Source organism: Halichoeres trimaculatus, unplaced genomic scaffold (assembly GCF_033239565.1).
Source record: "Halichoeres trimaculatus isolate MK-OKI-2021-1 unplaced genomic scaffold, fHalTri1.1 fHalTri1_scaffold_16, whole genome shotgun sequence".
Lineage (NCBI taxonomy): Eukaryota > Metazoa > Chordata > Actinopteri > Labriformes > Labridae > Halichoeres > Halichoeres trimaculatus.
Genome location: NW_027437194.1, coordinates 703,783 through 728,195, shown reverse-complemented (window position 1 = coordinate 728,195; position 24,413 = coordinate 703,783). Strand labels below are relative to the sequence as shown.

The following is a 24,413-nucleotide window of genomic DNA, read 5'->3' as shown; positions in this document are numbered from 1 at the left end:
CTCAAACACACAGATTAGCGAAACTTAAAAATATATATCCTTTTTTGTTATCACTATTTTTTTGTTTTGAATATTATTTTTGTTCTTTGAGAAAAAAAAATCATGGATTTTTTTTTATTTTTTTTTAACCATTTTTATTTTTAATTTTATTTTTGTACTTGGAGAGTTTTTTTAACTTTTCTATTATAACCATTATTTTTTATTCCATTTCAATGCTTAAGATAAAATAAAAAATAAATAAAAAATAAAGAAGTATGATAACTCGAGGACAGCTGTAGCTTCTCTTTGTGATTCATATGCTGTCCACAAGATGGCGACAAAGCAACATTAAAAAAATAGTCAGATGTCTAAATTATTGGATATCAGGATCTCCGGCCTTATAACAACATTAATTTGTCTATTTCTTTGGCTTAAATCTAATTAACTGTTGAAATGTGCTTTTGATTGAAAGTGTGCATTCTGTGGAAATGCAAAAGTGTAGCAAGAGAAGGCATGAGTACAAAAAAGTCTTGCAAGGACTTTTGTACTGCTAGATAAAGCAATTTGGATGTGAGAAAATACTACATTGATGCAGGAAAATGCAAATGTATCTCCCAAAACTGATTCTTTCTATGAGCTCACTATGGTAGCATAGATTATCAACATAAAACTGTCATATTACAGAAGTAATAAGAACACTGTAATCAAAGAGCTGTGCAAAACCCAGTAAAATAACAGGAACATAACGTACCAAAATGTGCATAGTAAGCTTAAATCAGTCCCAAGTTGCCAAGCTACAGCTGCATTACACGGTGTGTACTTGCATTTGTTATTTCGTGAACATCCACTTTGAATCTAAATGACAGAGAGTTAAACTGTGAATGCAAAAAGAGCAAAATGCATAAGCTTTTAATCTCACTTGTTTGGGATCAATTGCAGAGCTTTTCTACTGGGGGGTCATTGGGTTCATTTTAAAGGAATAGTTCAAAATTTTGCAACATTAGTGCATTTCCTTGCTTTTGGCTCAAATGACTAAAATATCCCACTCAAGCTAGAAAGCCATAATGACATTTCATGTTAATATAGGCTAATTCACGTTATGTGAGTATTTCACCGAGTTAATTTGAGGTGTTTATGAATTTATTAATTATGTTTTTTTGTTGTTGTTGGATATTTATTTGCATCGTCAACAAAATCTGCAGCTGTGAGGATAGTTTGACTCATCTAAAAAAAAATAAAATGCTCACAAGGATTTTTTTTTGAATGTATGATGAACCGCTCTCCTCCTCTGCTTTACATTTCTCAAACGCTTCGCGTGCCCGCCCACGTCAGACTGAAGTTTGTCCCTCGGCGCGCCCCTTCCTCCGGTACAGCAGAAACGACGCTTGCAGCTGATGAACCGCTGGCTCAGAAATGGAGAGCGACACCACAGTCCGGAGAATAAAAGCTTTCGGGACGCAGAATTATGTAGCCAGAGATGACGACGGCTCCGTGGGCCGGTGCGGGGACAACGGCTACGGCGGGGAGCCGAAGAGGAAGCCCGAAGTCAACATTTACCTGCTGCGGGAAGGGCTGGCCGCTTCCCTGGTCTCTGTGTTTATTTTGGTGCTGTGGGGACTCGTTCATTTGTCGTTACAGCAGCTCGTCATCGGGAAGCCGAGCGGCGACTTTAACGCAGTCAGAGCCAGGTGAGTCGGATCCGTTTTTACCTCCGAGTGTTTGCTCTGGAGGAGCTGAGCTCATGCTAACCTTTCCTCCAGTTTGACAACAAGACCCGCCTAGAAACCACTACCGGGTGTCATCTCACCTGCACCCCCACCTCCACCTTTACCTGTAAGGTAGACAGGTGTTCCAACGGTTGGTTACCGCCTGGGGGACTTCCTGTCAGGAGCTTGTTTCCCAGCAGGAGAGCCCCAGAGGCGGTCTGAGAGGCTCACAGGATGAGGGAGAGGAGCAGAGCTCAACATAACTGACAAGCAGGGGCGTATTTAGTGGTTTGGGGGCCCAGGGCAAACCCAGTCCATGGGGCCCTCCATGTCCTTGTAACTCCTCTTCCTCAGAGCTAGACTGGCCTTCCCTGGGTCCACTGTCTCTTTCCCAGAATCAAGGCATGAGACAGAGCTAATCTCGTACATGCTAACTTAACACAACTAAATGCATTTCCTCAAGTTCTGTACTTTAGTTTGATTTAGAAAAAAGTGAATCCATCATTTAGTCCACTTTGTCCTGGATTTGAAATCTTTTATGGTCCATTGACAGCTTATTTGTCCCACAGTGGGGAATTTACAGAGTAACAGGAACAAACAAGAAAGGATGAAGTGCAAAACATTACAATAGGTAAATATTGAAAAAAATAATTTAGTAAAGAAAAAATATGTAAATATCAAGCACAACATCAAACTGGAAAAAAATCTACTGAAAGAGGTGATATTTACAGTTAGCATACTTTTTGGTACTATTATTTTAAAGTGAATGTATTTTTATTTGACCCCCTGTCCAGTGAGTTATGTTTCCAAAAAAGAGATTTATACAATAATGTTTATCACCAACTCCAAAAGTTTGATTTAGAGAAAATGATCCTGTTTCCTGGGCTAGATAAAGTCCTTAAAATCCTAAAAGTCTGATATGTTTATCTCAGATCTCAGAGCAACATTGGTTTTATTTCACACTTGGTTGAAAATAAGAAAAAAATGGTAAAAAGTGTTTTTACCACTTTCTTCCTGAATCAAATGTTCAGATGTGTTGTAACATGGAATAGCCCATTGAATAAGAAGGGAGGGGGAGGAGCCAAAACCATCATCACAGATTAAGACTCTGATGGATTTTGAAGCATGTGAAGAAAGATTTAGAAAAAAGAAATGCTTTCAATTGAAGAGAACTTCATAAATCAGTTTTTAAGAGATGCTTTGGGGGCCCCCCAACTGCCTGTGTTTGCCTAATTGTAGCTACGCCCCTGCCGACAATAACATTTTAATAGGCAGGAAAACGAGTTTAACCTGCAATAATTACAAACTGTTAACGAAGAAACAGACAGAGTGAGAAATAATTCATGAAGGGAGTTATTAAGATCCAACAAAGGCTGGAGCATGTGTCAGCAGTTTGAGTCCACAGCAACAACTCCAGATAGTTTTATTATTTGGTATTTATTTTAATATCTTTGTTAAGTGAGGATTGAAAAATACTTTTTTAATCTTTGCTGTATCAGGACTCCTCAGCCTGAAAGCGTCCATGTGTAGGCGATCATTTTCAGATGATGATGATGCAGAAGAAAATGTTTTTTCCTCCAGCTCTCTCAAGCCGTCACTGTCACGTAAACAGACACTTTGCACAGGCTGCGTGCAGATTAGTCGCTTTACTGTAAAATATCAATGAAAAGGAAACCTCATTGTCAGCACAGTCACTCGTCTTTCTCAGATCAACCAAAAAAACAACCAAAACCAACCAGCCCAATGTGTGTGGAGGTGGCAGAGCAACCACAGGGCAACGTTTCTGTTGGTTGGTTCCTTAAATGTTTGGGGAACTTTGTCAGGTTTCAGTGTCACAGAGAGGGAACGTTCTCCAAACCTCAGAGCTTTGGTTTGGTTTTCACACCAGACATTTGAATGAAAGTTTTGAGTAAAGAAAGACTGATATGGTTTTCTGGGCTGATACTGTTTATCAGTAGTGAAGGAGGCCGATAACTGATACTTGAGGCCGATATTCATTTGCAGTAAAAGTGAAAATAATGGAGTCAAAATTTGGGATGACTTCAACACTGCACTTAACTTTGTTTAAAGCCTTTAAGTAGAGGTGTCCCAGTCTGATATTGATATCGGATATCGGTCTGATATCAGCAAAAAAAACAAGTATCGGTATCGTATCAGAATGCATCTAACATCTCTGATATGAGCAGTTCCTGTTACCCATTGGTTAATAATAAATGGGTCAGTTTTTCCTCATACCTACTGTTGCTGACGACTGTTCTTTGTTTGGATAATATCACTTAATCAAGCCTTTTCTAACATAACAGACATACTACAGAATGAGTAATAAAAGTATGTATGTTTAATGCTGATATCGTATCGGATTAATATCGGTATCGGCCAATACTCAATGCTGCAGTATTGGTATCATATCGGAAGTGAAAATGTAATATCCGGACATCCCTACCTTTAAGCATATGTTTAACAAAGAGCTCCCAGGCTCAGCACCTGACTGATACAGTTAAATGAAAACTTAAAAATTGATTTCTTATCATCTGCCGTATTAACAAAAAGGCGGATGCCGATCTGCTTCAAATCTTAAAATCAGCGTCAATTGTTGTCTGGTCTATCCCTAGTCTTGGGCATTTTTTTTTAACATTGATTTTTGGGTTTCTGAGAGCATAAAGAAGATTTTCTTATTCATCCCTATCCTGTACATCAGGTTAATCATGTACTGGGATTATCATTATGACATACTAAAGCAAACAAGACGATTAGAAACCGGCCTGATAATGGCTTCCTACTGCTGTACGGACGCCACAGGGAGAAAACCAGATGAAGAAACGTCTTATAATACAGATTCACAGAGAGCTGGATAAAAACAAAGTGCAGAAAGTCTTTGATTGATGCTTTAATGCACCGTTCATGGCGTGTAATGGACGAGGAGTAAGAACCCAAACAAGCAAATATGAGACATCTCCATCCTGACCACAGAAATCCATCGACCTCCTCACCTCACCACACAGGAGCTAAATGATACAGAGATAAAATGAATCCCAGCTTTACGCTGCTACAGCTTTCATCAGATTTCAGCCTCTGGAGGAGACGGGATTAAGACCCACGGGGCTGAGGCTGAGCTCGTCAGAGAGCATGTTGACGGGATTTGCCATCGTTTGTCTGGTTTCTCCATAACGATCCGAGCATTATGCATTAGGACTGATCAGGACTGTGGTCACAGACTTTCATATCAGATGATCCAGGGTTGAAATGTGATCCTGAGGATGTGAGAGCACAATAATCATCCCAGACGCAGCATGTTTTAATAAATCCGTTTCCCACCGCTTCATCACCAGAAAAGAAAACAAGCGTTTGATCCACGTCAGCAACAGTTGGAGTAAAAAGTTTAGATTTAACAGCCATGTTTGGATGAGTGTTGCTGTTTCAGGGAACTTTTGCTGTTAACTGAGAAGCTTCAGGAGCTAACCCCCCCCATTTACACACACACTCACACACCCTTATTGGTTCCTTTGCTTCATTTCCTGTTTCAGTCCAAAGGGGGGCCGTGTGTTCTGCAACGAGGAAGAGCAGGTCAAAGCAATACAGAAACGTGCCAAAAACGGCACAACCTGACCGGGTCAGGCCGTGGTTCAAATCCAGGACTCTGAAAAAAAGGTCACACACACGTCTGAGGATTATACAGAGCAAAAACTGAAACCTGCAAGTCTGTCTTTGGCCCTTTCCTCAGTAGATCTGTCTCTGAAGATCATCAGAGAAACTTTCTAACATGTATGTTCCTCATTTCCACAAACTGGAGTCACTGGTTTTAGAGTTGCTTTTCTTTTATTCTTTATCATTTAATTCAGTTCAATCTGCAAAAACAACCCTCTGACTGTTAGAGAAAACTGGATAAAAGCTTTCTGTGTCTTTCCAGACGGCACTTGGAGCAGATCACCAGCGTGGGCCCTCGCCCGGTGGGCAGCCCTGAAAACGAAGTCCTGACCGTGAACTACCTGCTGAAGCAGATCGAGAACATCCAGAGCGAGACGGCGGCGGGCCCCCATCAGCTGACGGTGGACGTGCAGCGTCCCACGGGCTCCTTCTCCATCGACTTCCTCGGAGGCTTCACCAGCTTCTACGACCACGTCACCAACATCGCCGTGAGGCTGGAGCCCAAGGGCGGGACGCAGCATCTGATGTTAGCCAACTGTCACTTCGACACAGTGGCTAACAGTCCAGGTACGGAGACCTGATCCATCAGTTTACTAACTCTGAAGTCCTGTCCTGTGCGTCCAACATGGCCGACCTGAGGTTTCCCTTCATGGGTTTAATCCTCGTCGTGTGTCACCTCAGGATGTTGAAGGAAAGACCCCAAACAATGGAGACGTTTGGAGCATTTTTACATCATGTGACACTCAGTGTGGGAAGCTAACGCTCTGTTAATGTTTGACTAAAGCTCCATCGTTAGCATCAACTAAAGCAGAGGTCTGCACCTTTACTGTCATTAGAGCCAGTTTGCCTCAGCTCACCTGGATTAAAGTCATTCAGGAGCCACAAAATCTATTTTATCTTCAGAATAAAGACAAAAAAGTGTATAAAATTCTAAACATCCTTAAAAAAACTTGAACAAACAAACAAGAGTTTTGTTTTTATTAATACAATTGTACTTGTAAGGTCTCAGTTTTCTTATTTCTAATACATTTTGAAAAAATAAAAATAAACAATGAATTATTTATAATTTCATATACATTAGCTAAATCTATAAGATTTTAATAAGTAGCAAAATGTTTCAAAAAATTGTAAATCAAAAAAGAAGATTTTTTTTTAAATTTTCAGAAATTTACAAAAAAAGTAAATTTCAAAACCTGCCAAAATTTTTATAAATTTGCAAAAAAGAATAAATGAATGGTAATTTCAAAATTTGTTAATTTAAAAAAAAAAAAAATTGAAATATTTAAAAAAATGCAAAATTTTCATTAAAAAGGAATTGGAATAATTTGCAGAAATTTGCAAAAATAAAGACAAAAAAGTGTACAAAATTCTAAACATCCTAAAAAAAAACTCAACTAAACAAGAGGGTTTTTTTTTTAAATAAAACTTGTACTTGTAAGGTCTCATTTTTTTTATTTCTAATAAGTTTTGAAAAAAAAGAATTATTTGTAATTTCATAAATGTGCTTAATCCATAACATTTTAATAAGTTGGAAAATGTTTCAAAAAATTGCAAATTAAAAAAGATTTTTTTTTTCAAATGTACAAACATTTGCAAAAAAAGAGAGAAATTTCAAAACTTGCAAAAATTTTATAAATTTGCTAAAAAAAAAAAAAGAATGGTAATTTCAATATATATTTTTTTAAATTCAGAAATATTTAAAAAATTGCAAAATTTTCATTAAAAAGGAATTGGAATAATTTGCAGAAATGAAAAAAACTGCAAAAATCTCAAAAAATGTGGAAGCTTTATTGCCAGAGGTGATGCATATTTAGGTCAACTAAATGTTAATGCATGGTTTTATTTGGCGTCAATGTCTTAAGTCATCAGTACCCTCTGTAAGAAAAATAACAATTCTTCATTTCCATATCATATTTTTAAAGCTACAAGGAGCCACTGCAAAGGAGTCAAAGGGCCACATGAGGCTCAAAAGCTGTAGGTTGAAGACCCTTGAACTAGAGAAATGATCCTGTTTACATTTGGTTAAAACAAAGTTTCTAGAAACTCAGCCTGAAAGACAAAAGCTAATGTAGCATTAAGAAAAATCAGGGCTAACAGCAGTTTGGTAGGTGTAATATGACTAGTTTAAATTCCTGTCTAATATGTTGTTAGCTGATAAACATTCCCCAAATGTCTCCATCTGCTCTTCTTGTACAAAAATGATGCCAAAATAGAGAATCTGAGTGGAGCTGGGTGACAAAATTAACATATTTTTTCTCTTTAGAGAGTCTAATCACTTCCTGACTCTACCTCCAGACATATTTTACAATCCCCGAAAAAAATACACGAGAACGTCAGCTGTCAATCACTATTAACTGTGGCATAAAACCTTGTTTTTAACCTCTTATAACTAATAAAAATGAAACTTTTCAGAAAAAAGAGGACTTGGATACAAGACAGCCAAATGATATCTTCAAATCACCACAACAATCAGACGTGAGAAACATTTCTACCAGGTGGATTAATTTTTTAAAGTTTGACCACAGCCCATCTGGAATGACTGGGGAGATGGATTTTTTTAACCTATACTGCAGCCAGCCACCAGGGGGAGCAGTTTTTGTGGAGACCTCACTTCGAGACGAGCAAGATGACGTCCATTTTTTTTATTTTACAGTCTATGGTTCAAAGTAACTGAGCGATGTTGGATGTTCATGCTTAACTGATTATCAGTGTCGGTATTAACATTTTGAAGCATATTGGCATCCGGTGGACGGTGGAGTTCGTATTATCCCAAATTTTGACGCCAATATTTTCACTTTTACTGCCCCAAATATCGGTTTATCAGCTTCCTTGACTACTGATTATCGGTATCGTTAATGGCCCTGAATCGGTATCGGTCGATCCTTTTTCACTCCTGACGTTCGTCCTTAGCAGTAACTCTGCAAGATTTGTTTTGAATCCTGGGATAATGAAACTTTGTCTCACTTTTTTACGACATCCACGCCTGAAGCTCATTGCTATGAAAGCTCTCCAGTTAGCATGTTCTCCGTGGTTTCCTGATGAGACCCACGCTGTCCAGTGAGTCCATGTGCGCTCACAGGATCAGACCGCCGTGGCTAAACGAGCCGACCCAGAGCGTTTTTACTGAAAAGCTTGTTGAAAACGCCACAAACAGCCATTGAGTGTTTTAACAGGAAGCCTGTTTGAGCAGCGGCTCATATCTGAACCACACAGTGATCAGGGTGTTTGTTACTGATAGGAAACACATTGTGGAGTGAACTCAGCCTGTTTTTTTTTTCTTTTTAAATCAGGAATGTCATAGTTTTATCCCACACCCTGCAGCTCGGTGGAGGCACATTTTTCCACTTCAAACACTCACATGTGCTCACACTGCTTCCCTGGCAAGAGGAAATTGATGTAAGAGGTGTGGGCCAGGAAGATACACACACATTTCACGTCCTCGGCCGTTGCCAAGCCTTTGATTTGGTGGAATTCCAAACACTCGTCCATGTGCAAAATAATAAAAGGAGGAAAGGAAAGGAGGCAGGAGGCGAAGAGGGGGATACGTCCAGCTAAAAGACTCATTTTCTCTCACTTTCAAACAGTTTAGACTCTGATTTTTGTGTCTTTTATTTCCTCTGGGACATGAATCATGAACAGGACCCTGACAGACAGAGCTCAGGGCGCTAACGCCGCCCCGCTCCCACCGCACAGACTCATTCAATCAGGAAATCTGCAGCACATGACGTCTCCCTGCTCCCCTCGGATCAATCGGGCACTTTTCTCCCTTTCTTCTCCAGAAGTCGTGTTCCTCACCCCTCAGGTTTCTCTAATCTCCCTGAGTCACATGATTCATCACATGCTCTCTTTCAGGCCTCCTCCTCTTTGTTCTCACCCTCACACACGCAGCGGGAGCCCGTTTCCTTCCTCCTGTCTTTGCACGTACGGTGGATTCAGTGACGGTTTTCTGTCGTTGTGCAGAACGTTAGAGAGTAAAACTGCAGGTTTCATAATCTCACTGAGCCACTGGGTCAGGACGTTTGGGGTGAGGAATTGCATAACCCGGCTAAGCTCCCTGTGCCGGGATGAATGTGAAACCAGGAGCTCCCGTCTCCAAACTGTGAAGTATTTCTCACACACACACACACACACACTGCTCTCCTTGTTCCAGGGGCCAGTGATGATGCAGTGAGCTGTGCGGTGATGCTGGAGGTCCTCCACTCTCTGGCCAATCAGTCCACTCCTCTTCATCATGGGGTCATCTTCCTCTTCAACGGCGCAGAGGAAAACATCCTGCAGGTGAAACAGAAACAACATGAACTCATATTTCACCGAGGCGGACTGTGATTCAGTTTATCTGACAGAGCGGTTTCTGTTTGTTCCCTGCACCAGGCCAGTCACGGCTTCATTACCCAGCATCCCTGGGCCAAGCAGGTGCGAGCTTTTATTAACCTGGAGGCTGCAGGTGTTGGAGGCAAGGAGGTCGTTTTCCAGACAGGTACTCTTCACCTTTTCATGTTTGTAGGCGTCTGACCTCATCATGCTCCTCTCCTGGAAAAGGAGAACCAGTCAATTAATGCAGAGCTGGGTTAGAGGAAGAGGAGGAGGAGGAGGAGGAGGAGGAGGAGGAGGAGGAGGAGGAGGAGGAGGAGGAGGAGGAGGAGGGCAGAGCTAGTTTTACATTAACAGTAAAACCCTTGTTGCCCTCTGGCCGGCTGCCTCTGTTCTTTGACTGTGAGATTATAAACCAGGAGTACGGCTCCTCACAAAGCAGATACTCCCTCAACATCAGCCGCTAGTTAACTTAGTTAGTTAGTTTGTTGGTTAGATTAGTTAGTTAGGAAGTGACATAGTTAAGGAAATGACATAAAATGAAAATCAATACATTTCCAACTTTCAAAGCGAGACTTATTGTGTTTGTAAGTTTGTTTAAATTCGTACTAGAGAGGAGAAACTGAAACTTAAGTATCAACCTGTACACCCAAACATTGACCAACACACTGCCGCACACTGAAAGGCGAAGAACCACATGCGGCCCCTGAGCCGCAGGTTGGCCACCCCTGGTTTAGTTTGTCAATTTTGTTATTTAGTTTAGTAAGTTTTATTAGTTAGTAGTTAGCTTGTCAGTTTAGTAGTTCGTTGGACTCTATTTCATTCTGTCAAAAAGACGAAAAAAAAATCATAAAAATAAAAATCTCAGACATGAATGAAAAAGAGCAGAAAGAAGAAGAAAGTCTTATTGAGTCTGTTCTCTCACATTATATTAATAAACTAAACACATGAAACTAATTAAGATCACAGAACAGAGCTGATGTAAAGTCTTTTTAGAAATGTTCAGAGTGAAATATCCGTCCCTGTGTGTAACTTTCCTGTTGGTCTGAAGGTCCAGAGAACCCGTGGCTGGTCCAGGCGTACGTCCACGCAGCCAAACACCCCTTCGCCTCCGTGGTCGGGCAGGAGGTCTTTCAGAGCGGCATCATCCCCTCAGACACAGACTTCCGTATCTACAGAGACTTTGGAAACATCCCAGGTAACGCCGAGCACACTGAGGACAGAGATCACGTTTAGGAGTAGAGACCCGGGTTTGAAGCCTTAAACTGGTACCTGGGCTTTGGTTTGGACCGGTGCTGATCTGATCTGACCTAACCCCAACCCAGTTATAATTTACCAGCCCCTGATCCTGAACCCTCTGATGCATTACATATAAAAGCCTGTGTCAGGTTTTTTCATTAAATGTTTTTATTCTTCTAAGGGCATGATATGGAGGACTAAAAGTGTCCCAAAAAAAAAAAAAAAACCCCATAAAAAAACAATTTTACCATTTCATTTTGTAATGCTTTTAAAATAATAAAAAATAATTAACTAAATCTGTAAAACAGATTTACAAAATTATAAAAATAATAAAATATAATATTGATAATGATAAGAATAAAAGTAATAATATTTTTAATAATAATACAAATAATAATGAATAGTTATAATAATTAAAAACAATATTAATAATGACAATAATAATAATAGAAGGAATAGTAATAATAATAATAAAAATAAAAAATAATAGTATCGACAATTTTAATAATAGTGATAACAAAATTAATGATGTATTTTATAATGATAATAATAATAATAATAATAATAATAATAATGATAATAATAATAATAATAGAAGGAATAGTAATAATAATAATAAAAAATAAATAAATAATGAAATTTGGTTTTAAATTAGACAAATCAAATTTTCTTATAATTAATGACACTTTTACTTAATTGAGTATTTCCAACACATTTTTAATTATTTTAACAGTTCTATATATCTTAAATCATTTATCGTTTTTTTTCAATAATACATTTTTTAATACTTTTCTTCATTTATTTATTTTTTTAATTCATTTCATTTTATGTTAGCACTTTTAATTCTTTTTTTCTTTTTTTTCCTTTTTTTTCTTTTTTTCTCTTTTTTCCCTTTTAGCACTTTTAATTCTTCATAGCATGAAGAAACGTATATATATATATATATATATATATATATATATATATATATATATATATATATATATATATATATATATATATATATATATAAATTTTTTTCTGAAAGTTTCAGACGCGTCCTCTCCAGCATGTCTCTGAGCATTCAACATAAATAAACAGTTTGAGCCTAAATAAAAAAAGTTGAATTGTGTTTTTTTCCTGGCACAGACAGGTTTTTATCCTCATTCTCCTTTTCCTTTTCATATCGACTGTTGAAGATGGCACCGTTACTCTCCCTCATCAAACCAGTGTTTCCACTCTGTTTGTTTCTGTTGGTGTGAAGTTCCTGCTCTTTGCTCCCATGCTGCTCCCTCAGACCTCTGCACAGGATTTACTGATTAGGACAAACCAGTGTTGGGGATTCAGGGTGTATTTGATTTGTTGTAATGTCCCTTTTTTTCCGTCTTCTGTCTGAACGTGTGTTTGTGTGTTTCAGGCATCGACCTGGCGTTCATTGAAAACGGTTTCATCTACCACACCAAGTACGACACAGCTGACAGGATCCTCACAGACTCCATCCAGAGAGCAGGTGAGCAGACCAACCCCCTGTCATCACATCATCCACCTGAATATCTATAAAGTCCAAACTGTAGATACACTCAGCGCAGCAAGCGTCACCTCCTCGCAGACACAAACACTCGCTGCTTACTCCTGCTCTCCTGCGTCTGTGCAGCTGAATTATTTTGCTTCCCTTAGCAGAGAAACCAGGCAGTCAGCAGCACAGAAAAAAAACAGAGACAGTTGGCATCTTTCCTCCCTGCCTCAGCAGCTCCTGGAAATCTCCTTTCCCGACATCTGCGTACAGTAACTCAGCGTGAAAGGCTGAATTATGATCAGAGGGAGACCTGAGATCACAGCCAGAGGTGGAGCTGGTTTTAGTTAGTTCAAGGCAGGATTGTGTAATCTCTAACCAATCTGAGGGTATTACCGTGATAATGACGTTTTATTTTGGCGGAGTGGAATTCAGAATAAAAGTCACGGGTTGTTCACAGAGAGCTGTTCGCCTCGGCCGGCGTGCACAGTTCGTGTTGTGTTGTCAGTTGTTTACACTTTCAGACCACAGAGAGCTACAAGGCGGAAGAACAATGGAGCTTTGTGTCGTCTGTGTGTGTGTGTGTGTGTGTGTGTGTGCTGCTCAGCACGCACACACACACACACACACAGCAGTGCATAGGGCAGTGCAGATGAAAGAAACTCGGCCTCGAGCTGCAGAAACAAACGCAGCAGCTTCTCCCTGAACGGACCCACATTCCTCGTCTGCATCCAGCATCAGGTTTTTATTTCACACACACACACACACACACGATCAACCTGCTCAAAACACAACCTGGAGCTGCTGCAGGATCACACACACACACACACACAGCCACACAAACCACAGTTCCCTCTCATGTTAGAGTTTGTGGTGTGTTTCAGAACTTCTCACACACCTTTACACTCAGTACAGACCAGTTTTGGGCAAAGTTACTTAAAGAAAGTAATCAGTTATAGTTACTCCTTACTTTACCAAAAAAGTAACTGAAGTAGTAACTTCACTACTTATTCTGAAAAACCTTTAATTTTTCTAAAGAAGTTAGTTTTTGAGCAGCTTTCTCCCACTTTTAACTCTGTCTCTGGCTTAACTCCTGATGTGCAATTTCTCCAGATGAACTAATAACAAAAATATAATAATAATAATAATAATAATAATAATAATAATAATAATAATAATAATAATAATAATAATCATGATTAAAATAATATAATAAAAATTAAAATAATACAATTTATTTATAAAGCTCTTTTTATCCAAGGATCTCAAAGTGCTACAACTACATAAAAAAACAGAATAAGAAACAAGATAGTTTAAAAGAGAAGAGCAGTTACAAACAAATTAAAAACAACTTAGAAAAGCCAATCTTAAAAACATTGGAGTTGGCTAAAAGCTTTCCTACAAATTTGCAAGTATTGAAAAATAATTAATGTCATGAATTTCATAAATTGTATAAATTTATAAAATTTGAATTATTTGCATAATTTCAAAATTGGATAATTTGCAGAAAAAAGGAAATTTCAAAAATTGAGTAAAATTTCAAAAACCATTAAAATCAAATTTGATTAGATTCAGTAACATCTGCTCTGACCTGCATCCAGCCTGCAGCTCTGCTTCACCTTTCTCTTTCCACTTCCTCCCAGTTTCCCGCTCTTATCTCTGAATGACCCTCTGCATCTGATGATGATGGAGCAGTATTCATGTTAAACCAGAGCAGCAGACCTTTGTTTACTGCTTTTAAAGAATAAATATATCTTCATGTGCTCTTGCTTTTGGCTGAAAACAGCCTCTGTCTCAGTGGCTGTGAGGAAACAACAAGAGGTCAGTGTGTCAGCGCGCTGTCCCTGCTGGTCAGGAGGTTTCACTGAGTCATCAAGAAACTCTGAGCGCTGTGTGTGCTGTCAGTCCGTCAGAGGAGCGTTTCTCTGTCATGTGATGATGACGTGATCACTTTCACTTTCAGACACGTTTTTTCCCCCTCATGAATATTTTCATAAAGAAAACTGCACAGAGAGGAGATAATCAGCTGTTTAAGACCTCAGGATGAGAAACATGTAACTTTTTTTTTCATGTACCAGAAAAAAAGAAAAAAAACAGACCATGAGGGACTAAGTGCACTTTTTTACTCTAGTCACTGTAATTGTGAAAAATACTTATTCTGAATAAAGGAAATTGAAGGAATAAAATGTATATTTTTAATCATAAAAATATGTGGTGTAGGCTATTAATCTATTTTCATAATAATCGTTATTTGCCGCCCTAGCACGTTGTAACATGTATGATTCCAGTTTATAGCTCATCAGTTTGTTCTCTGGGGTGTTGTTCTGGGACTATTTAGCTCGTGGTGGTCCACAAGATTTTTCTGGGGGGATGAGTGGACCTCAGTCTGAAAAAAATTGAGAAACACTGCTCTACGTGACACCCATGGTCCTCTCCTGCAGTACCACAACCGGCCACTAGAGGGTTCATCTTGAGCGTGACATCAAAAACTTGAGCTGAGTTTGAAATATTTCAGAGCGTGGCGCCTGCAGGTTTTTCCAGGATTGACGAGTTTGAAACATGTGGATTAAAAGAGGCCACACCTCCAGCGTCTTTAGCTAAACTCTCTGAGCGTCACCAGCTTCAAACGAAACATCAGGAAACGTGTTCGTATTTTACCAAAGTCATCTCTGAGTTTCCTCTGGTTTTAGGAGCAGAAACACAAACTGAGGAAACCACAGACTATCAAAGAGTCAAAGAGATTTTCAAACTCCAAACTTTCTGTTTCCAGGCGACAACATCCTGGCCGTCCTGAGGTACCTCATGATGTCAGAGAAGCTGGCCGACTCCTCGGAGTATCGTCATGGAAACATGGTCTTTTTTGACCTGCTGGGTGTCGTGGTCGTTGCTTACCCGGCGCGGGTCGGCACCATCCTCAACTACATGGTCGCCACGGCTACCTTCCTTTACCTCGCCAAGAAGGCGTCCCTGCCAGGCAACGGGGGTAGGTCTTTGTTTCACGTGTTGGATGCATGTCATTGTGTGTCATGTGGTTGATTAATATTAAGATCTAAAAAGAGAAAAAGCTGCTTTTTAAAGAGTAATCCTGTTCAGAGAGTTTTGTTATGTCAGGATATTTAATGTGGCGTTCCTCAGGGGTCACTTCTCGGTCTCCAACATGTTTGTTCTGATTGCCAGCTTTCTGGGTTTGACATGATCTACTTTCCTCCGTCTCTCTCAGGTGGTCGTTACGTCAGAGACCTGGCCTGTGCGACGGGCGTGGCCGTCCTGAGCTGGTTCGTCACCCTGCTGTCCGTGCTGATCGTAGCTCTCATCGTCACGCTCCTGGGGCGCTCCATGTTTTGGTACAACCATTTCTACGCCTCCGTTTGCCTGTACGGGTCAGCCGCCACCGGGAAGATGGTGCTGGTTCACACGCTGGCCAAGAACTTGTACTTCGGCGTAAGTACAAGAAATCTGATGTTGAGTTTGCTCGACTTACGCAAACGTCAGGTGGTCTGAAAATATCGCTGCAGAGCTGAACTGGAGGAGGAATAAAGAAGGAATGAAGCCGGTCGAGCTCAGATTAAAATCTTATCTTACTTTCACATCTAGAAGTTTCTAAAAAAACAACAAAGCAGACTCAGTTTTGACAGATTACTTCAGGACAGATCATGAATTTCACAGGCTTCTTGTCTTATGAGGACTGAATCAGGCCAAAGGGCGGCGAGGTAAAAGCCGAACACTTCCTGTTTGTCCTCCGTGGTTACTGAACAGCCGCTCTTTGTGTGTGATTATAAAAGTCACACACAGCAGTCATCTCCCTCCTTATCATCCAGATTTACAGCTCAGAGCTCAGCGACCTTTTCTCTCTGAGCGTCAGTCAGCAGGAGGAGGAGGAGGAGGAGGAGGAGGAAGTGTGCTTTTACAGATATCAGATGTTAGCATCTCTGCTCCTTTCTGTGTGAGGGCTCGTCCACTGACTCCCATCATCATCTGAGGAGGAGGAGGAGCTGGTTCAGGTTCCTCTGATGGAAACACACGCTGGAGGCTGAAACCCTCTCAGAGAGACCTCCTCCATCCTCTCTGTGAATCAGACTGATCCAGCTCCCAGACCACACAGGGCTCCATCCCAGTCAGACAGGATCTCTGTTTGCAGGACGAGTCTCTGGACCTGTTTAAAATGGTACAGTCCAGGTAGAAACCATAGATTTTATCAAGCAGAGCGGAAAGAAACAAGTGGAAATTTTAGCTGAGCGTGTTTTCAGCGTTGAAAAGCTGCTTTTTTTCTTTTTTTTTAACTTTTTTTCTTTTCTGTTTTCTACTTTTTTATTCTTTTATTTTTTAAATGTCTAATTTCATATTATTTTACTCATCCTTTTATAATCCTTATCATAGCAATTTAACATTTGTCTGTGAGCTGTGACAAAACATTTTCCCCTATGGGGGATCAGTGAAAAATGCTTTCTTCTATTCTATTCTATTCTATTCTATTCTATTCTATTCTATTCTATTCTATTCTATTCTATTCTATTCTCTTTTTTCTATTTTATTTTCCTTTATTCTACTCTTTTCTTTTCTTTTCTATTCTTTTTTTCTATTCTATTCTGTTCTCTTTTTTCTATTGTAATCTATTCTATTCTATTCTATTATTTATTGTAGTCTATTCTATTCTATTTTGTATTCTTTTCCCTTCTTTTCCTTCTTTCTTTTCTTTTCTTTTCTATTCTTTTCCTTTCATTCTTTTTTGTTTTCTATTTTATTCATTTCTTTTCTAATCTATCCTTTTTTTATTCTTTTCTATTCTATTCTATATTATTCTATTCTATTCTATTCTATTATTTTCTATTCTATTATTTTCTTTTCTATTCTTTATCAGTACCATCAGAGGAATTTAAACTTTAAATCTTTATCTCTTGTTGTTTTAACCGTGTGACTCTTTTATGATTTTATTTTTCAGATGTTTTCCTTTATCTGGTGGTGGAGCTCGGCCTTTGATATATTTCTATATTTTCCTCACATTTCTCTCTTTTATTTCTTTTTGCTGTCGTGTGAAGCACTTTGAAACACTGATTTGAAAAGTGATTTATGAAGAAGGTTTATTAAATTATTGTTATAGTTATATGTAGTGGCATCAGGTCACAGTCCCAGATCAGTCAGACCAGGATCTGAGGTGGCGCCCCCCTTTGGCTCCTCTCAGTGGATCAGACTGTATCTGCTGAATGATCCTTTATTAACGCTGATGTTATCCTGATGCTCTCACAGTCAAACTGAAATCAAACAGATCATTTCCTGTTTCAGTCTGTGCTGCAGCTGCTTCTTCCTTTTTCACGTTGAACAGTTTTGATCAAATCTTTAGAGGAAAGTGGGAAGCGTCACATTCTTTGTTCCTGTTCACTTGTTACTGTGTCAGGTCAGAGTTTCTCTCTCTGATTGTTTTCCTGACCGCTCCTCGTCTGTCTGAGCCGTATCGTCCTGATCTCACCGTGCGTGTGGTGTTGTGTGCAGGGCGTGCGTCTGGTGGAGCTGGGCGACCTCTTCTTCGACGTGAGCATCCTGCTGTGGTGCTGCAGCCTGGTGTGGCTGACGCAGCAGGGCCTGTGCTCGGCGTACGTGCCCATGCTGATGGTGGCGTTCCCTCTGTTCACGCGGCTGCTGCTGGCCACAGAGTTCAAGCACAGAGGTGAGACACGCCGCGTCCACTCCTCTCCTCTTCTTTACCACGAACACAGAAACATCACCTCCTCCTCCTCCTCCTCCTCCTCCTTCTCCTCCTCCTCAGGAGCGTCGGTGAAGTACAGCGTCCTCTACCTGCTGGGTCTGGCTCTGCCCTACGTCCACTTCATGTTCCTCATCTGGGTGGTGTTTGAGATCTTCACCCCCATCATGGGCCGCAGCGGCACAGAGATACCTCCTGAGGTGGTGCTGGCTACTCTGGTTACCCTGGCAACCATCTTCCTCTCCTCCTTCTTTGTGAGTATGAGGAGCAGTGATGGAGATCTCAGCGTGTGAATCCTCCTCTCTGACTCCTCCTCTCCTCTGTCCCAGCTTCATTTCATCTACCTGGCGCGGAGCACCAAGTGGATCCTGACCGGCCTGGGCTCCGTGTTCGCCATCATGCTCCTCCTGGTCTCCTGCGGCCTCCTCTTCCCGTACTCTGGGAGTTCAGACAGCCCCCGGCCCAAACGAGTCTTCCTGCAGGTTTGAAGTCTCAGAAAAACCAACTTTAACTGATCACTGTGCTGGTTTTTGACCCAGACCTGGCAACCCTGCTGAACAGAATCATCCTCTGAGGATATTTTCTCTGATCTCCTCCTCAGCACACGACCCGCACCTTCCACAACCTCCAGGGCCAGGTGGAGAGCCGGGACTCCGGGGTCTGGATCAACAGCTTCGACTACACGGCGGTGCAGCACATCACGCCCCTCATCCCCGAGATCAACGACAGCATCCGCACCGACTGTCGAGAGGACCGACCGTTCTGCGGTTACCCCTGGTTCCTGCCCGTCAAGTTCCTCAGCAAGTCGGTACCTTGGTCTGTTAATGTGTGTGTGTGTGTGTGTGTGTGTGTGTGTCGTGTTTTCATGGTGTGATCTGATCCCCCTGCAGGAAGAACTGGTACCTTCCTGCTCCTGACGTGTCCCCGAGCTCCCCGGTGGAGTTCAGCCTGCTGTCCAAAGAGGAGACCAGCTGGGGGACAGTCAAGATGACCTTCAGCGCTAAAGGTCAGGAGCGTAACGCGCCTCCTTATTGCCATGTGTGTGTGTGTGTGTGTGTGTGTGTGTGTGTGTGTGTGACTCTGGACTCGTCTCACGCTCTCGTCCTCCTCCTCAGGTCCCAGCCACATGTCCCTGTACCTGATGCCTCACCGAGGAGCCAGCCTCTCCACCTGGTCCTTCGGGGACGGGACGCCCCAGTTCGACCTGAGCGGGGAGTATTTCGTCTTCTACTCCCACGGCCTGGACGCGCCCACGTGGACCTTCTGGTTTGAAATCCAGGTACTCAGGACCCCCTTTCTGGGTCTGCTCATTAAGGGTTACTCCTGTCTATGCTAAGCTAAGCTCCTCACAGCTCCACCTTTACTCCTGTCTATGCTAAGCTAAGCTCCTCACAGCTCCACCTTTACTCCTGTCTATGCTAAGCTAAGCTCCTCAAAGCTCCACCTTTACTCCTGTCTATGCTAAGCTAAGCTCCTCACAGCTCCACCTTCACGTCCAGGTGAAAGATTGAGCCACGGCGTCGGACTCTGAGAAAGAAAACTTCTCGAATGTTTTTCTGTTCCCACAATCTGAGGCCGATCATCCGCTGCAGGTGCACCCTCAGCGCCTCAGATCCATCCTGGTATCCAGACCAGTTTTTCCTTCATTCCTGTCATTCCTCACATTTCAGTTGGTGCCGGCTCCGGGCCTCCGCGGCCTGTGATGTCTGCAGGAGATTAGCTGTTAGCGGGACGGTGTCAGCGCCGCGTTCAAACCTCTCAGCCTCTGATTAAGACGATTAGATTCATACTGTATCTGAGAGCACGGCGCGGACAAACCCCCTGACCTCTTCATCAACCCTGTGATACCCAGGAACCAGAACCAGGGAGGTCCAAACTGTTTCAAACAACATTTCTGATCCAGTCTGAGCGAACGACGTGTCATCATCACAGAGTGATGACATCACAGCTCACCTGTCCCTCAGGTGTCTCTGATGATCAGTGGTTAGTTTTCTGCAGCGTTACGTGTTGCATCAACGTCAGCAAAGGAAAATGTTCTCCACAAGGGGGCGCTGTGGGGGCAGGATCAGGATTTGATTTGAACATTAATTTCTCTGCTTTTCAAACTGTTTTTAAACAAAAAGTAAGATTAAAAAAAAGAAAAGTCATAATTATGATAAACTAAGTCATATCATGAAATAATCTCTCAAAATTATGACTTAATTTTTTATTTTTTAATTATCTAATTATTTTTTTTCACTGGCTGAAACTACTTTAAAGGAAAAACTCGTTGAAAAGATCCAAAGATTTGTTATTTTCAAACAGTGCATCATTTTAAAAACCTGCTAAATTACATCAATATGGAAGCCCAATTCTGCCAGTAAAAAAAAGCAAGATAAAAAAAGACAAGTCATAATTATGATTAACTAAGTCATATCATGAAATAATATCTCAAAATTATGATTCTTTTTTTTTTAAACTCCTCTATTTTAAAAAACCTGCTAAATAACATAGATATGGAAGCCCGATTCTGCCAGTAAAAAAAAGTAAGATAAAAAAAGAAAAGTCATAATTCTGATAAACCAAGTCATATCATGACACAGTGTCTCAAAATTATGAATTAATCTTTTTTTTTCTAATTTTCTTTTTTTTTTCCACTGGCAGAAACAGGCTACTGTACTTTGAAGGAAAAACTTGTTAAAAATATTTTTAAAAATAACATTACCGTCTCTGTAACATGGAAGGCTGATTCTACCAGTAAAAAGATAAAATAAAATAAAATGGTAATTATGATAAACTAAGTTGTATCATGAAATAATATCTCAAAATTATGACTAATTTTTTTTTATATATATTTTATTTTTTTTTTCACTGGCAGAAACAGGCTACCGTACTTTAAAGGAAAAACACTTTAAAAAGATCCAAAGATTTATAATTTTCAAACAGTGCATCATTTAAAAAAAAACTGCTAACTTACACTAATATGGAAGCCCGATTCTGCCAGTAAAAAAAAAGTAAGATAAAAAAAGAAAAGTCACAATTATGATAAACTACGTCTTATCATGACACAGTGTCTTAAAATTATGACTTACTTTTCCTTTTTTTTTTTTTTTTTACTTTTCAATTTTTTTACTGGCAGAAACAGGCTACCGTACCTTAAAACTGTTGTATACAAAGGTATTACTATGTGAGCACGACACCCTACAAAAACTGAAATCTTATCAAGTGTTTTTCTCTGATTTTTCAGTAAAAGTGTCTTTTTGGACTTGATCAGAGCCACGTTCACCTGAGCAGTCCAGAAAAATGTCTGATTTCAAGTAATTGAAAGACAAAATGAGTTTTTTTAAGTCTTTAAATAACTTGAAATCAGACATTTTTCTGGACTGCTCAGTGAATGTGGCTCAGATTGAGTCTAAAAAGTTTTTGCAGTATGTTTTTGTGGTCTTGTTGTTCCTGCGTTCACGGTCTCCCCTGTGTCCCCCTCAGCCTCCCAGAGACCCCGACCCGTCAGGTCCAGAGGGGATGATCTCCGTGGCCATTTCCTCTCATTACTTCTTTGGTCAGGACCAGAGGACTGCTGAGCTGGAGGAAATCCTCCGCAGGTTTCCCTCCTGGACTTTCCCTTCGTCCTGGGTCAGTACCTACGACATGTACCGATACTGAGGACGTCAGGGAGCGCCGCCGCCGCCGAGAGACGCCGAGGGGCTGCAGGGGGCCCCCCGAGGAGGAGAGGACAGAAGGAGGACAAGAAGCCCTGCTGCCTTTCACTCTGACACAAACTCACACACACTCACACACACACTCACACACTCAGTCACGCGCCCTCCCAGCCTGCCTGAGACCCCCATCACTGTGTCAGTAGGCTTAGTAGCTCCCAGAGCAGGAGGACGTGCAGAGGTCAGCTGACCACGGGCTGAGAGCCACCGTCCACCGCCGCGGCGTCACAGGCCTCCTGCTGGCTCCTGCTGGCTCCTGCTGGCTCCTGCTGGCTCCTGCTGGCTCCTGCTGGCTCCTGCTGGCTCCTGCTGGCTCCTGCTGGCTCCTGCTGGCTCCTGGGTTAGTCAAATAAAGGAGTTGGGGTTTTTAACGATCTGCTGTGCCTTTGCTTTACTCACTGCGACTCACTTCCTGTCCCTTCACCGTGACGCTCTTCCTGATGATGGAGGCTGCATGGCTACACGTCGCTCTGAGGGTCAGTGCGTCTGCAGCTTCTTCTGCAGCCGGAGAAACCGCCGCTGCGTTCATGTCTGTGAGGAGGAGGAGGAGGAGAATCAGCTTCTTCCTCCTCGAACTGGAAACTTCACCTTTTTTATTTTCTACCGTCACTCTGTGGTCACGAGCAGATTGATCCTGAACTGACTGATCAGCTACTGTGAAAAACAAAGCGTCCATTCCTCGTCCACGCCGCTGATTCACGCAGTCTGGATCCTCTGGATCCTCTGGGTCTGAAAGCAGCGATGCAGCTCCACAGTCAGAGCTTCAGTTTTCATCCCAGCGCTCAGCTCCTGCTTTAAAACCTGACCTCCCCTTAAAGCTACAGGCCGTCTGCAGCAGCTGCAGGAAATACGTCCACATGTTCACCTGACAAGTCCAGGAGCCAAACACACAGTTTGAGATAAATTTATAAATAAATATTGATAAATTAAACAGTTTGATGGAAAAAATAACCCAAACTTTAAAGATCAGGGTCAAGAAAGACAGCGTTTCAGACAGAGGCTGAACTTTCCAAAACACCGCTGAGAGAAAAACAGATTTCGTTTTCAGCTGTCAGTCACGTTGAGCTGCTACGGAGACACCAGAGGGACAAAATAAAGACCAAAAAAAGTCAAAGTTCCTCCTTTTTAGTCATTAAGAAGCTGTTTCATAAATTGAAAGCCTTTATGTGGTTAAATCAGGCTACAACAAAACATCCATCAAGACCAGGAAATGGACAATCAAAAATACATCTGAGGCTCTGAGAAAACCAGGCTATGCTAACTGGGCTAATGAGAGCATCTGCAAAAACAGAATCAAGGATAAACAGGTTAAAAGATTCAAAGATTTATAATTTTCAAACAGTGCGTCATTTTAAAAAACCTACTATTTTACATTACTGTCTCTTTAATATGGAAGCCTGATTCTGCCAGTAAAAAAAATAAAATAAAATAAAAATGTAAATCGTAATTATGATTAACTAAGTCATATCATAAAATAATATCAAAATTATGACTAATTTTTTTTTTTTTTTTAATTTTCTTTCTTTTTTTTCACTGGCAGAAACAGGCTACCGTACTTGAAAGGAAAAACTCATTAAAAAGAAAAAGATTTAAAGATTCAAAGATTTATGATTTTCTAACAGAGCATCATTTTAAAAAACCTGCTAAATAACATAAACATGGAAGCCAGATTCTACCATTACAAAAAAAAGTAAGATAAAAAAAGAAAAATCATAATTATGATAAACTAAGTCATATCATGACACAGTATCTCAAAATTATAACTAATTTTTAATTTTTTTATTTAATTTTTTAAAACTTTTCTATTTTTTCCACTGGCAGAAAAAGGCTACCGTAGTTTAAAGGAAAAACTTGTTTAAAAAACATCCAAAGATTTTTTTATTTTCAAACAGTGCATCATTTAAAAAAAACCCTGCTTAATTACATTTATATGGAAGCCTGAATCTGCCAGTAAAAAAAGTAAGATAAAAAATTAGAAAAGTCATAATTATGATAAACTAAGTCATACCATGACACAGTATCTCAAAATTATAACTAAATTTTTTTTAACGTTTCCATTTTTTTTCACTGGCAGAAACAGGCTACTGTACTTTAAAACTGTTGTTTACAAAGGTTTAATTCCTGATCACATGACACTCTAAAAAAACTAAACTTTTATCAAGTGTTTTTGTCTTATTTACCGTAAAAAAAAAATCTTGTTATACTTGACATGAGCCACATTTGCTTGAACAGTCTAGAAAAAAAAAAGTTTTATTTTAAGTTTTTTTCAAGACAAAATGAGCTCTGACTTGCTGTAACAAGGAAAAACAAATTTGCTAATGCAACAAGAAAAATTAAAATAACGTCTTAACACAAGTAACTTTTTTCTCGTTTCATTGGCAGATTTTTTTTTTTACCTGTTACAGTAATTCAGACCTCATTTTGTCTTTGAATCACTTGAAATCAGACATTTTTCTGGACTGCTCAGGTGAATGTGGCTCAGAATGAGTCTAAAAAGACATTTTCTACTAAAAATAAGACAAAAACACTTGATAAGATTTCATTTTTTTTTAAATGCAGGTTTTCCCTGAGTCTTGATTAAAGTTTTGTTTGAATATCGAGCAGCTCTGACAGAAATTACAGACTGATCAGGAACACAGTAACAGCTT

At 40.4% G+C, this 24,413-nt stretch overlaps 1 protein-coding gene across 1 annotated transcript; it reads left to right on the top strand.

Moving 5' to 3' along the window:
• Positions 1–1,321: 1,321 nt before the first annotated feature.
• Positions 1,322–23,457, top strand: ermp1 (endoplasmic reticulum metallopeptidase 1). The gene is made up of 15 exons (XM_074690834.1): positions 1,322–1,667; positions 5,593–5,897; positions 9,481–9,608; positions 9,702–9,807; positions 10,693–10,839; positions 12,277–12,369; positions 15,143–15,355; positions 15,593–15,813; positions 17,860–18,034; positions 18,134–18,324; positions 18,400–18,552; positions 18,672–18,874; positions 18,961–19,076; positions 19,186–19,349; positions 21,536–23,457. The coding sequence occupies exons 1-15, from the start codon at positions 1,393–1,395 to the stop codon at positions 21,710–21,712; spliced, it is 2,667 nt and encodes an 888-aa protein (XP_074546935.1). The 5' UTR covers positions 1,322–1,392; the 3' UTR covers positions 21,713–23,457.
• Positions 23,458–24,413: the final 956 nt, after the last annotated feature.

Excerpts from the sequence above, each read along its gene's own strand:
- ermp1 (XM_074690834.1), top strand. The coding sequence starts at position 1,393 with ATGGAGAGCGACACCACAGTCCGGAGAATAAAAGCTTTCGGGACGCAG. Across the intron at positions 9,808-10,692 it reads GGAGGTCGTTTTCCAGACAG|GTCCAGAGAACCCGTGGCTG; the intron begins GTACTCTTCACC and ends GTTGGTCTGAAG. Across the intron at positions 18,035-18,133 it reads CACAGAGTTCAAGCACAGAG|GAGCGTCGGTGAAGTACAGC; the intron begins GTGAGACACGCC and ends CCTCCTCCTCAG.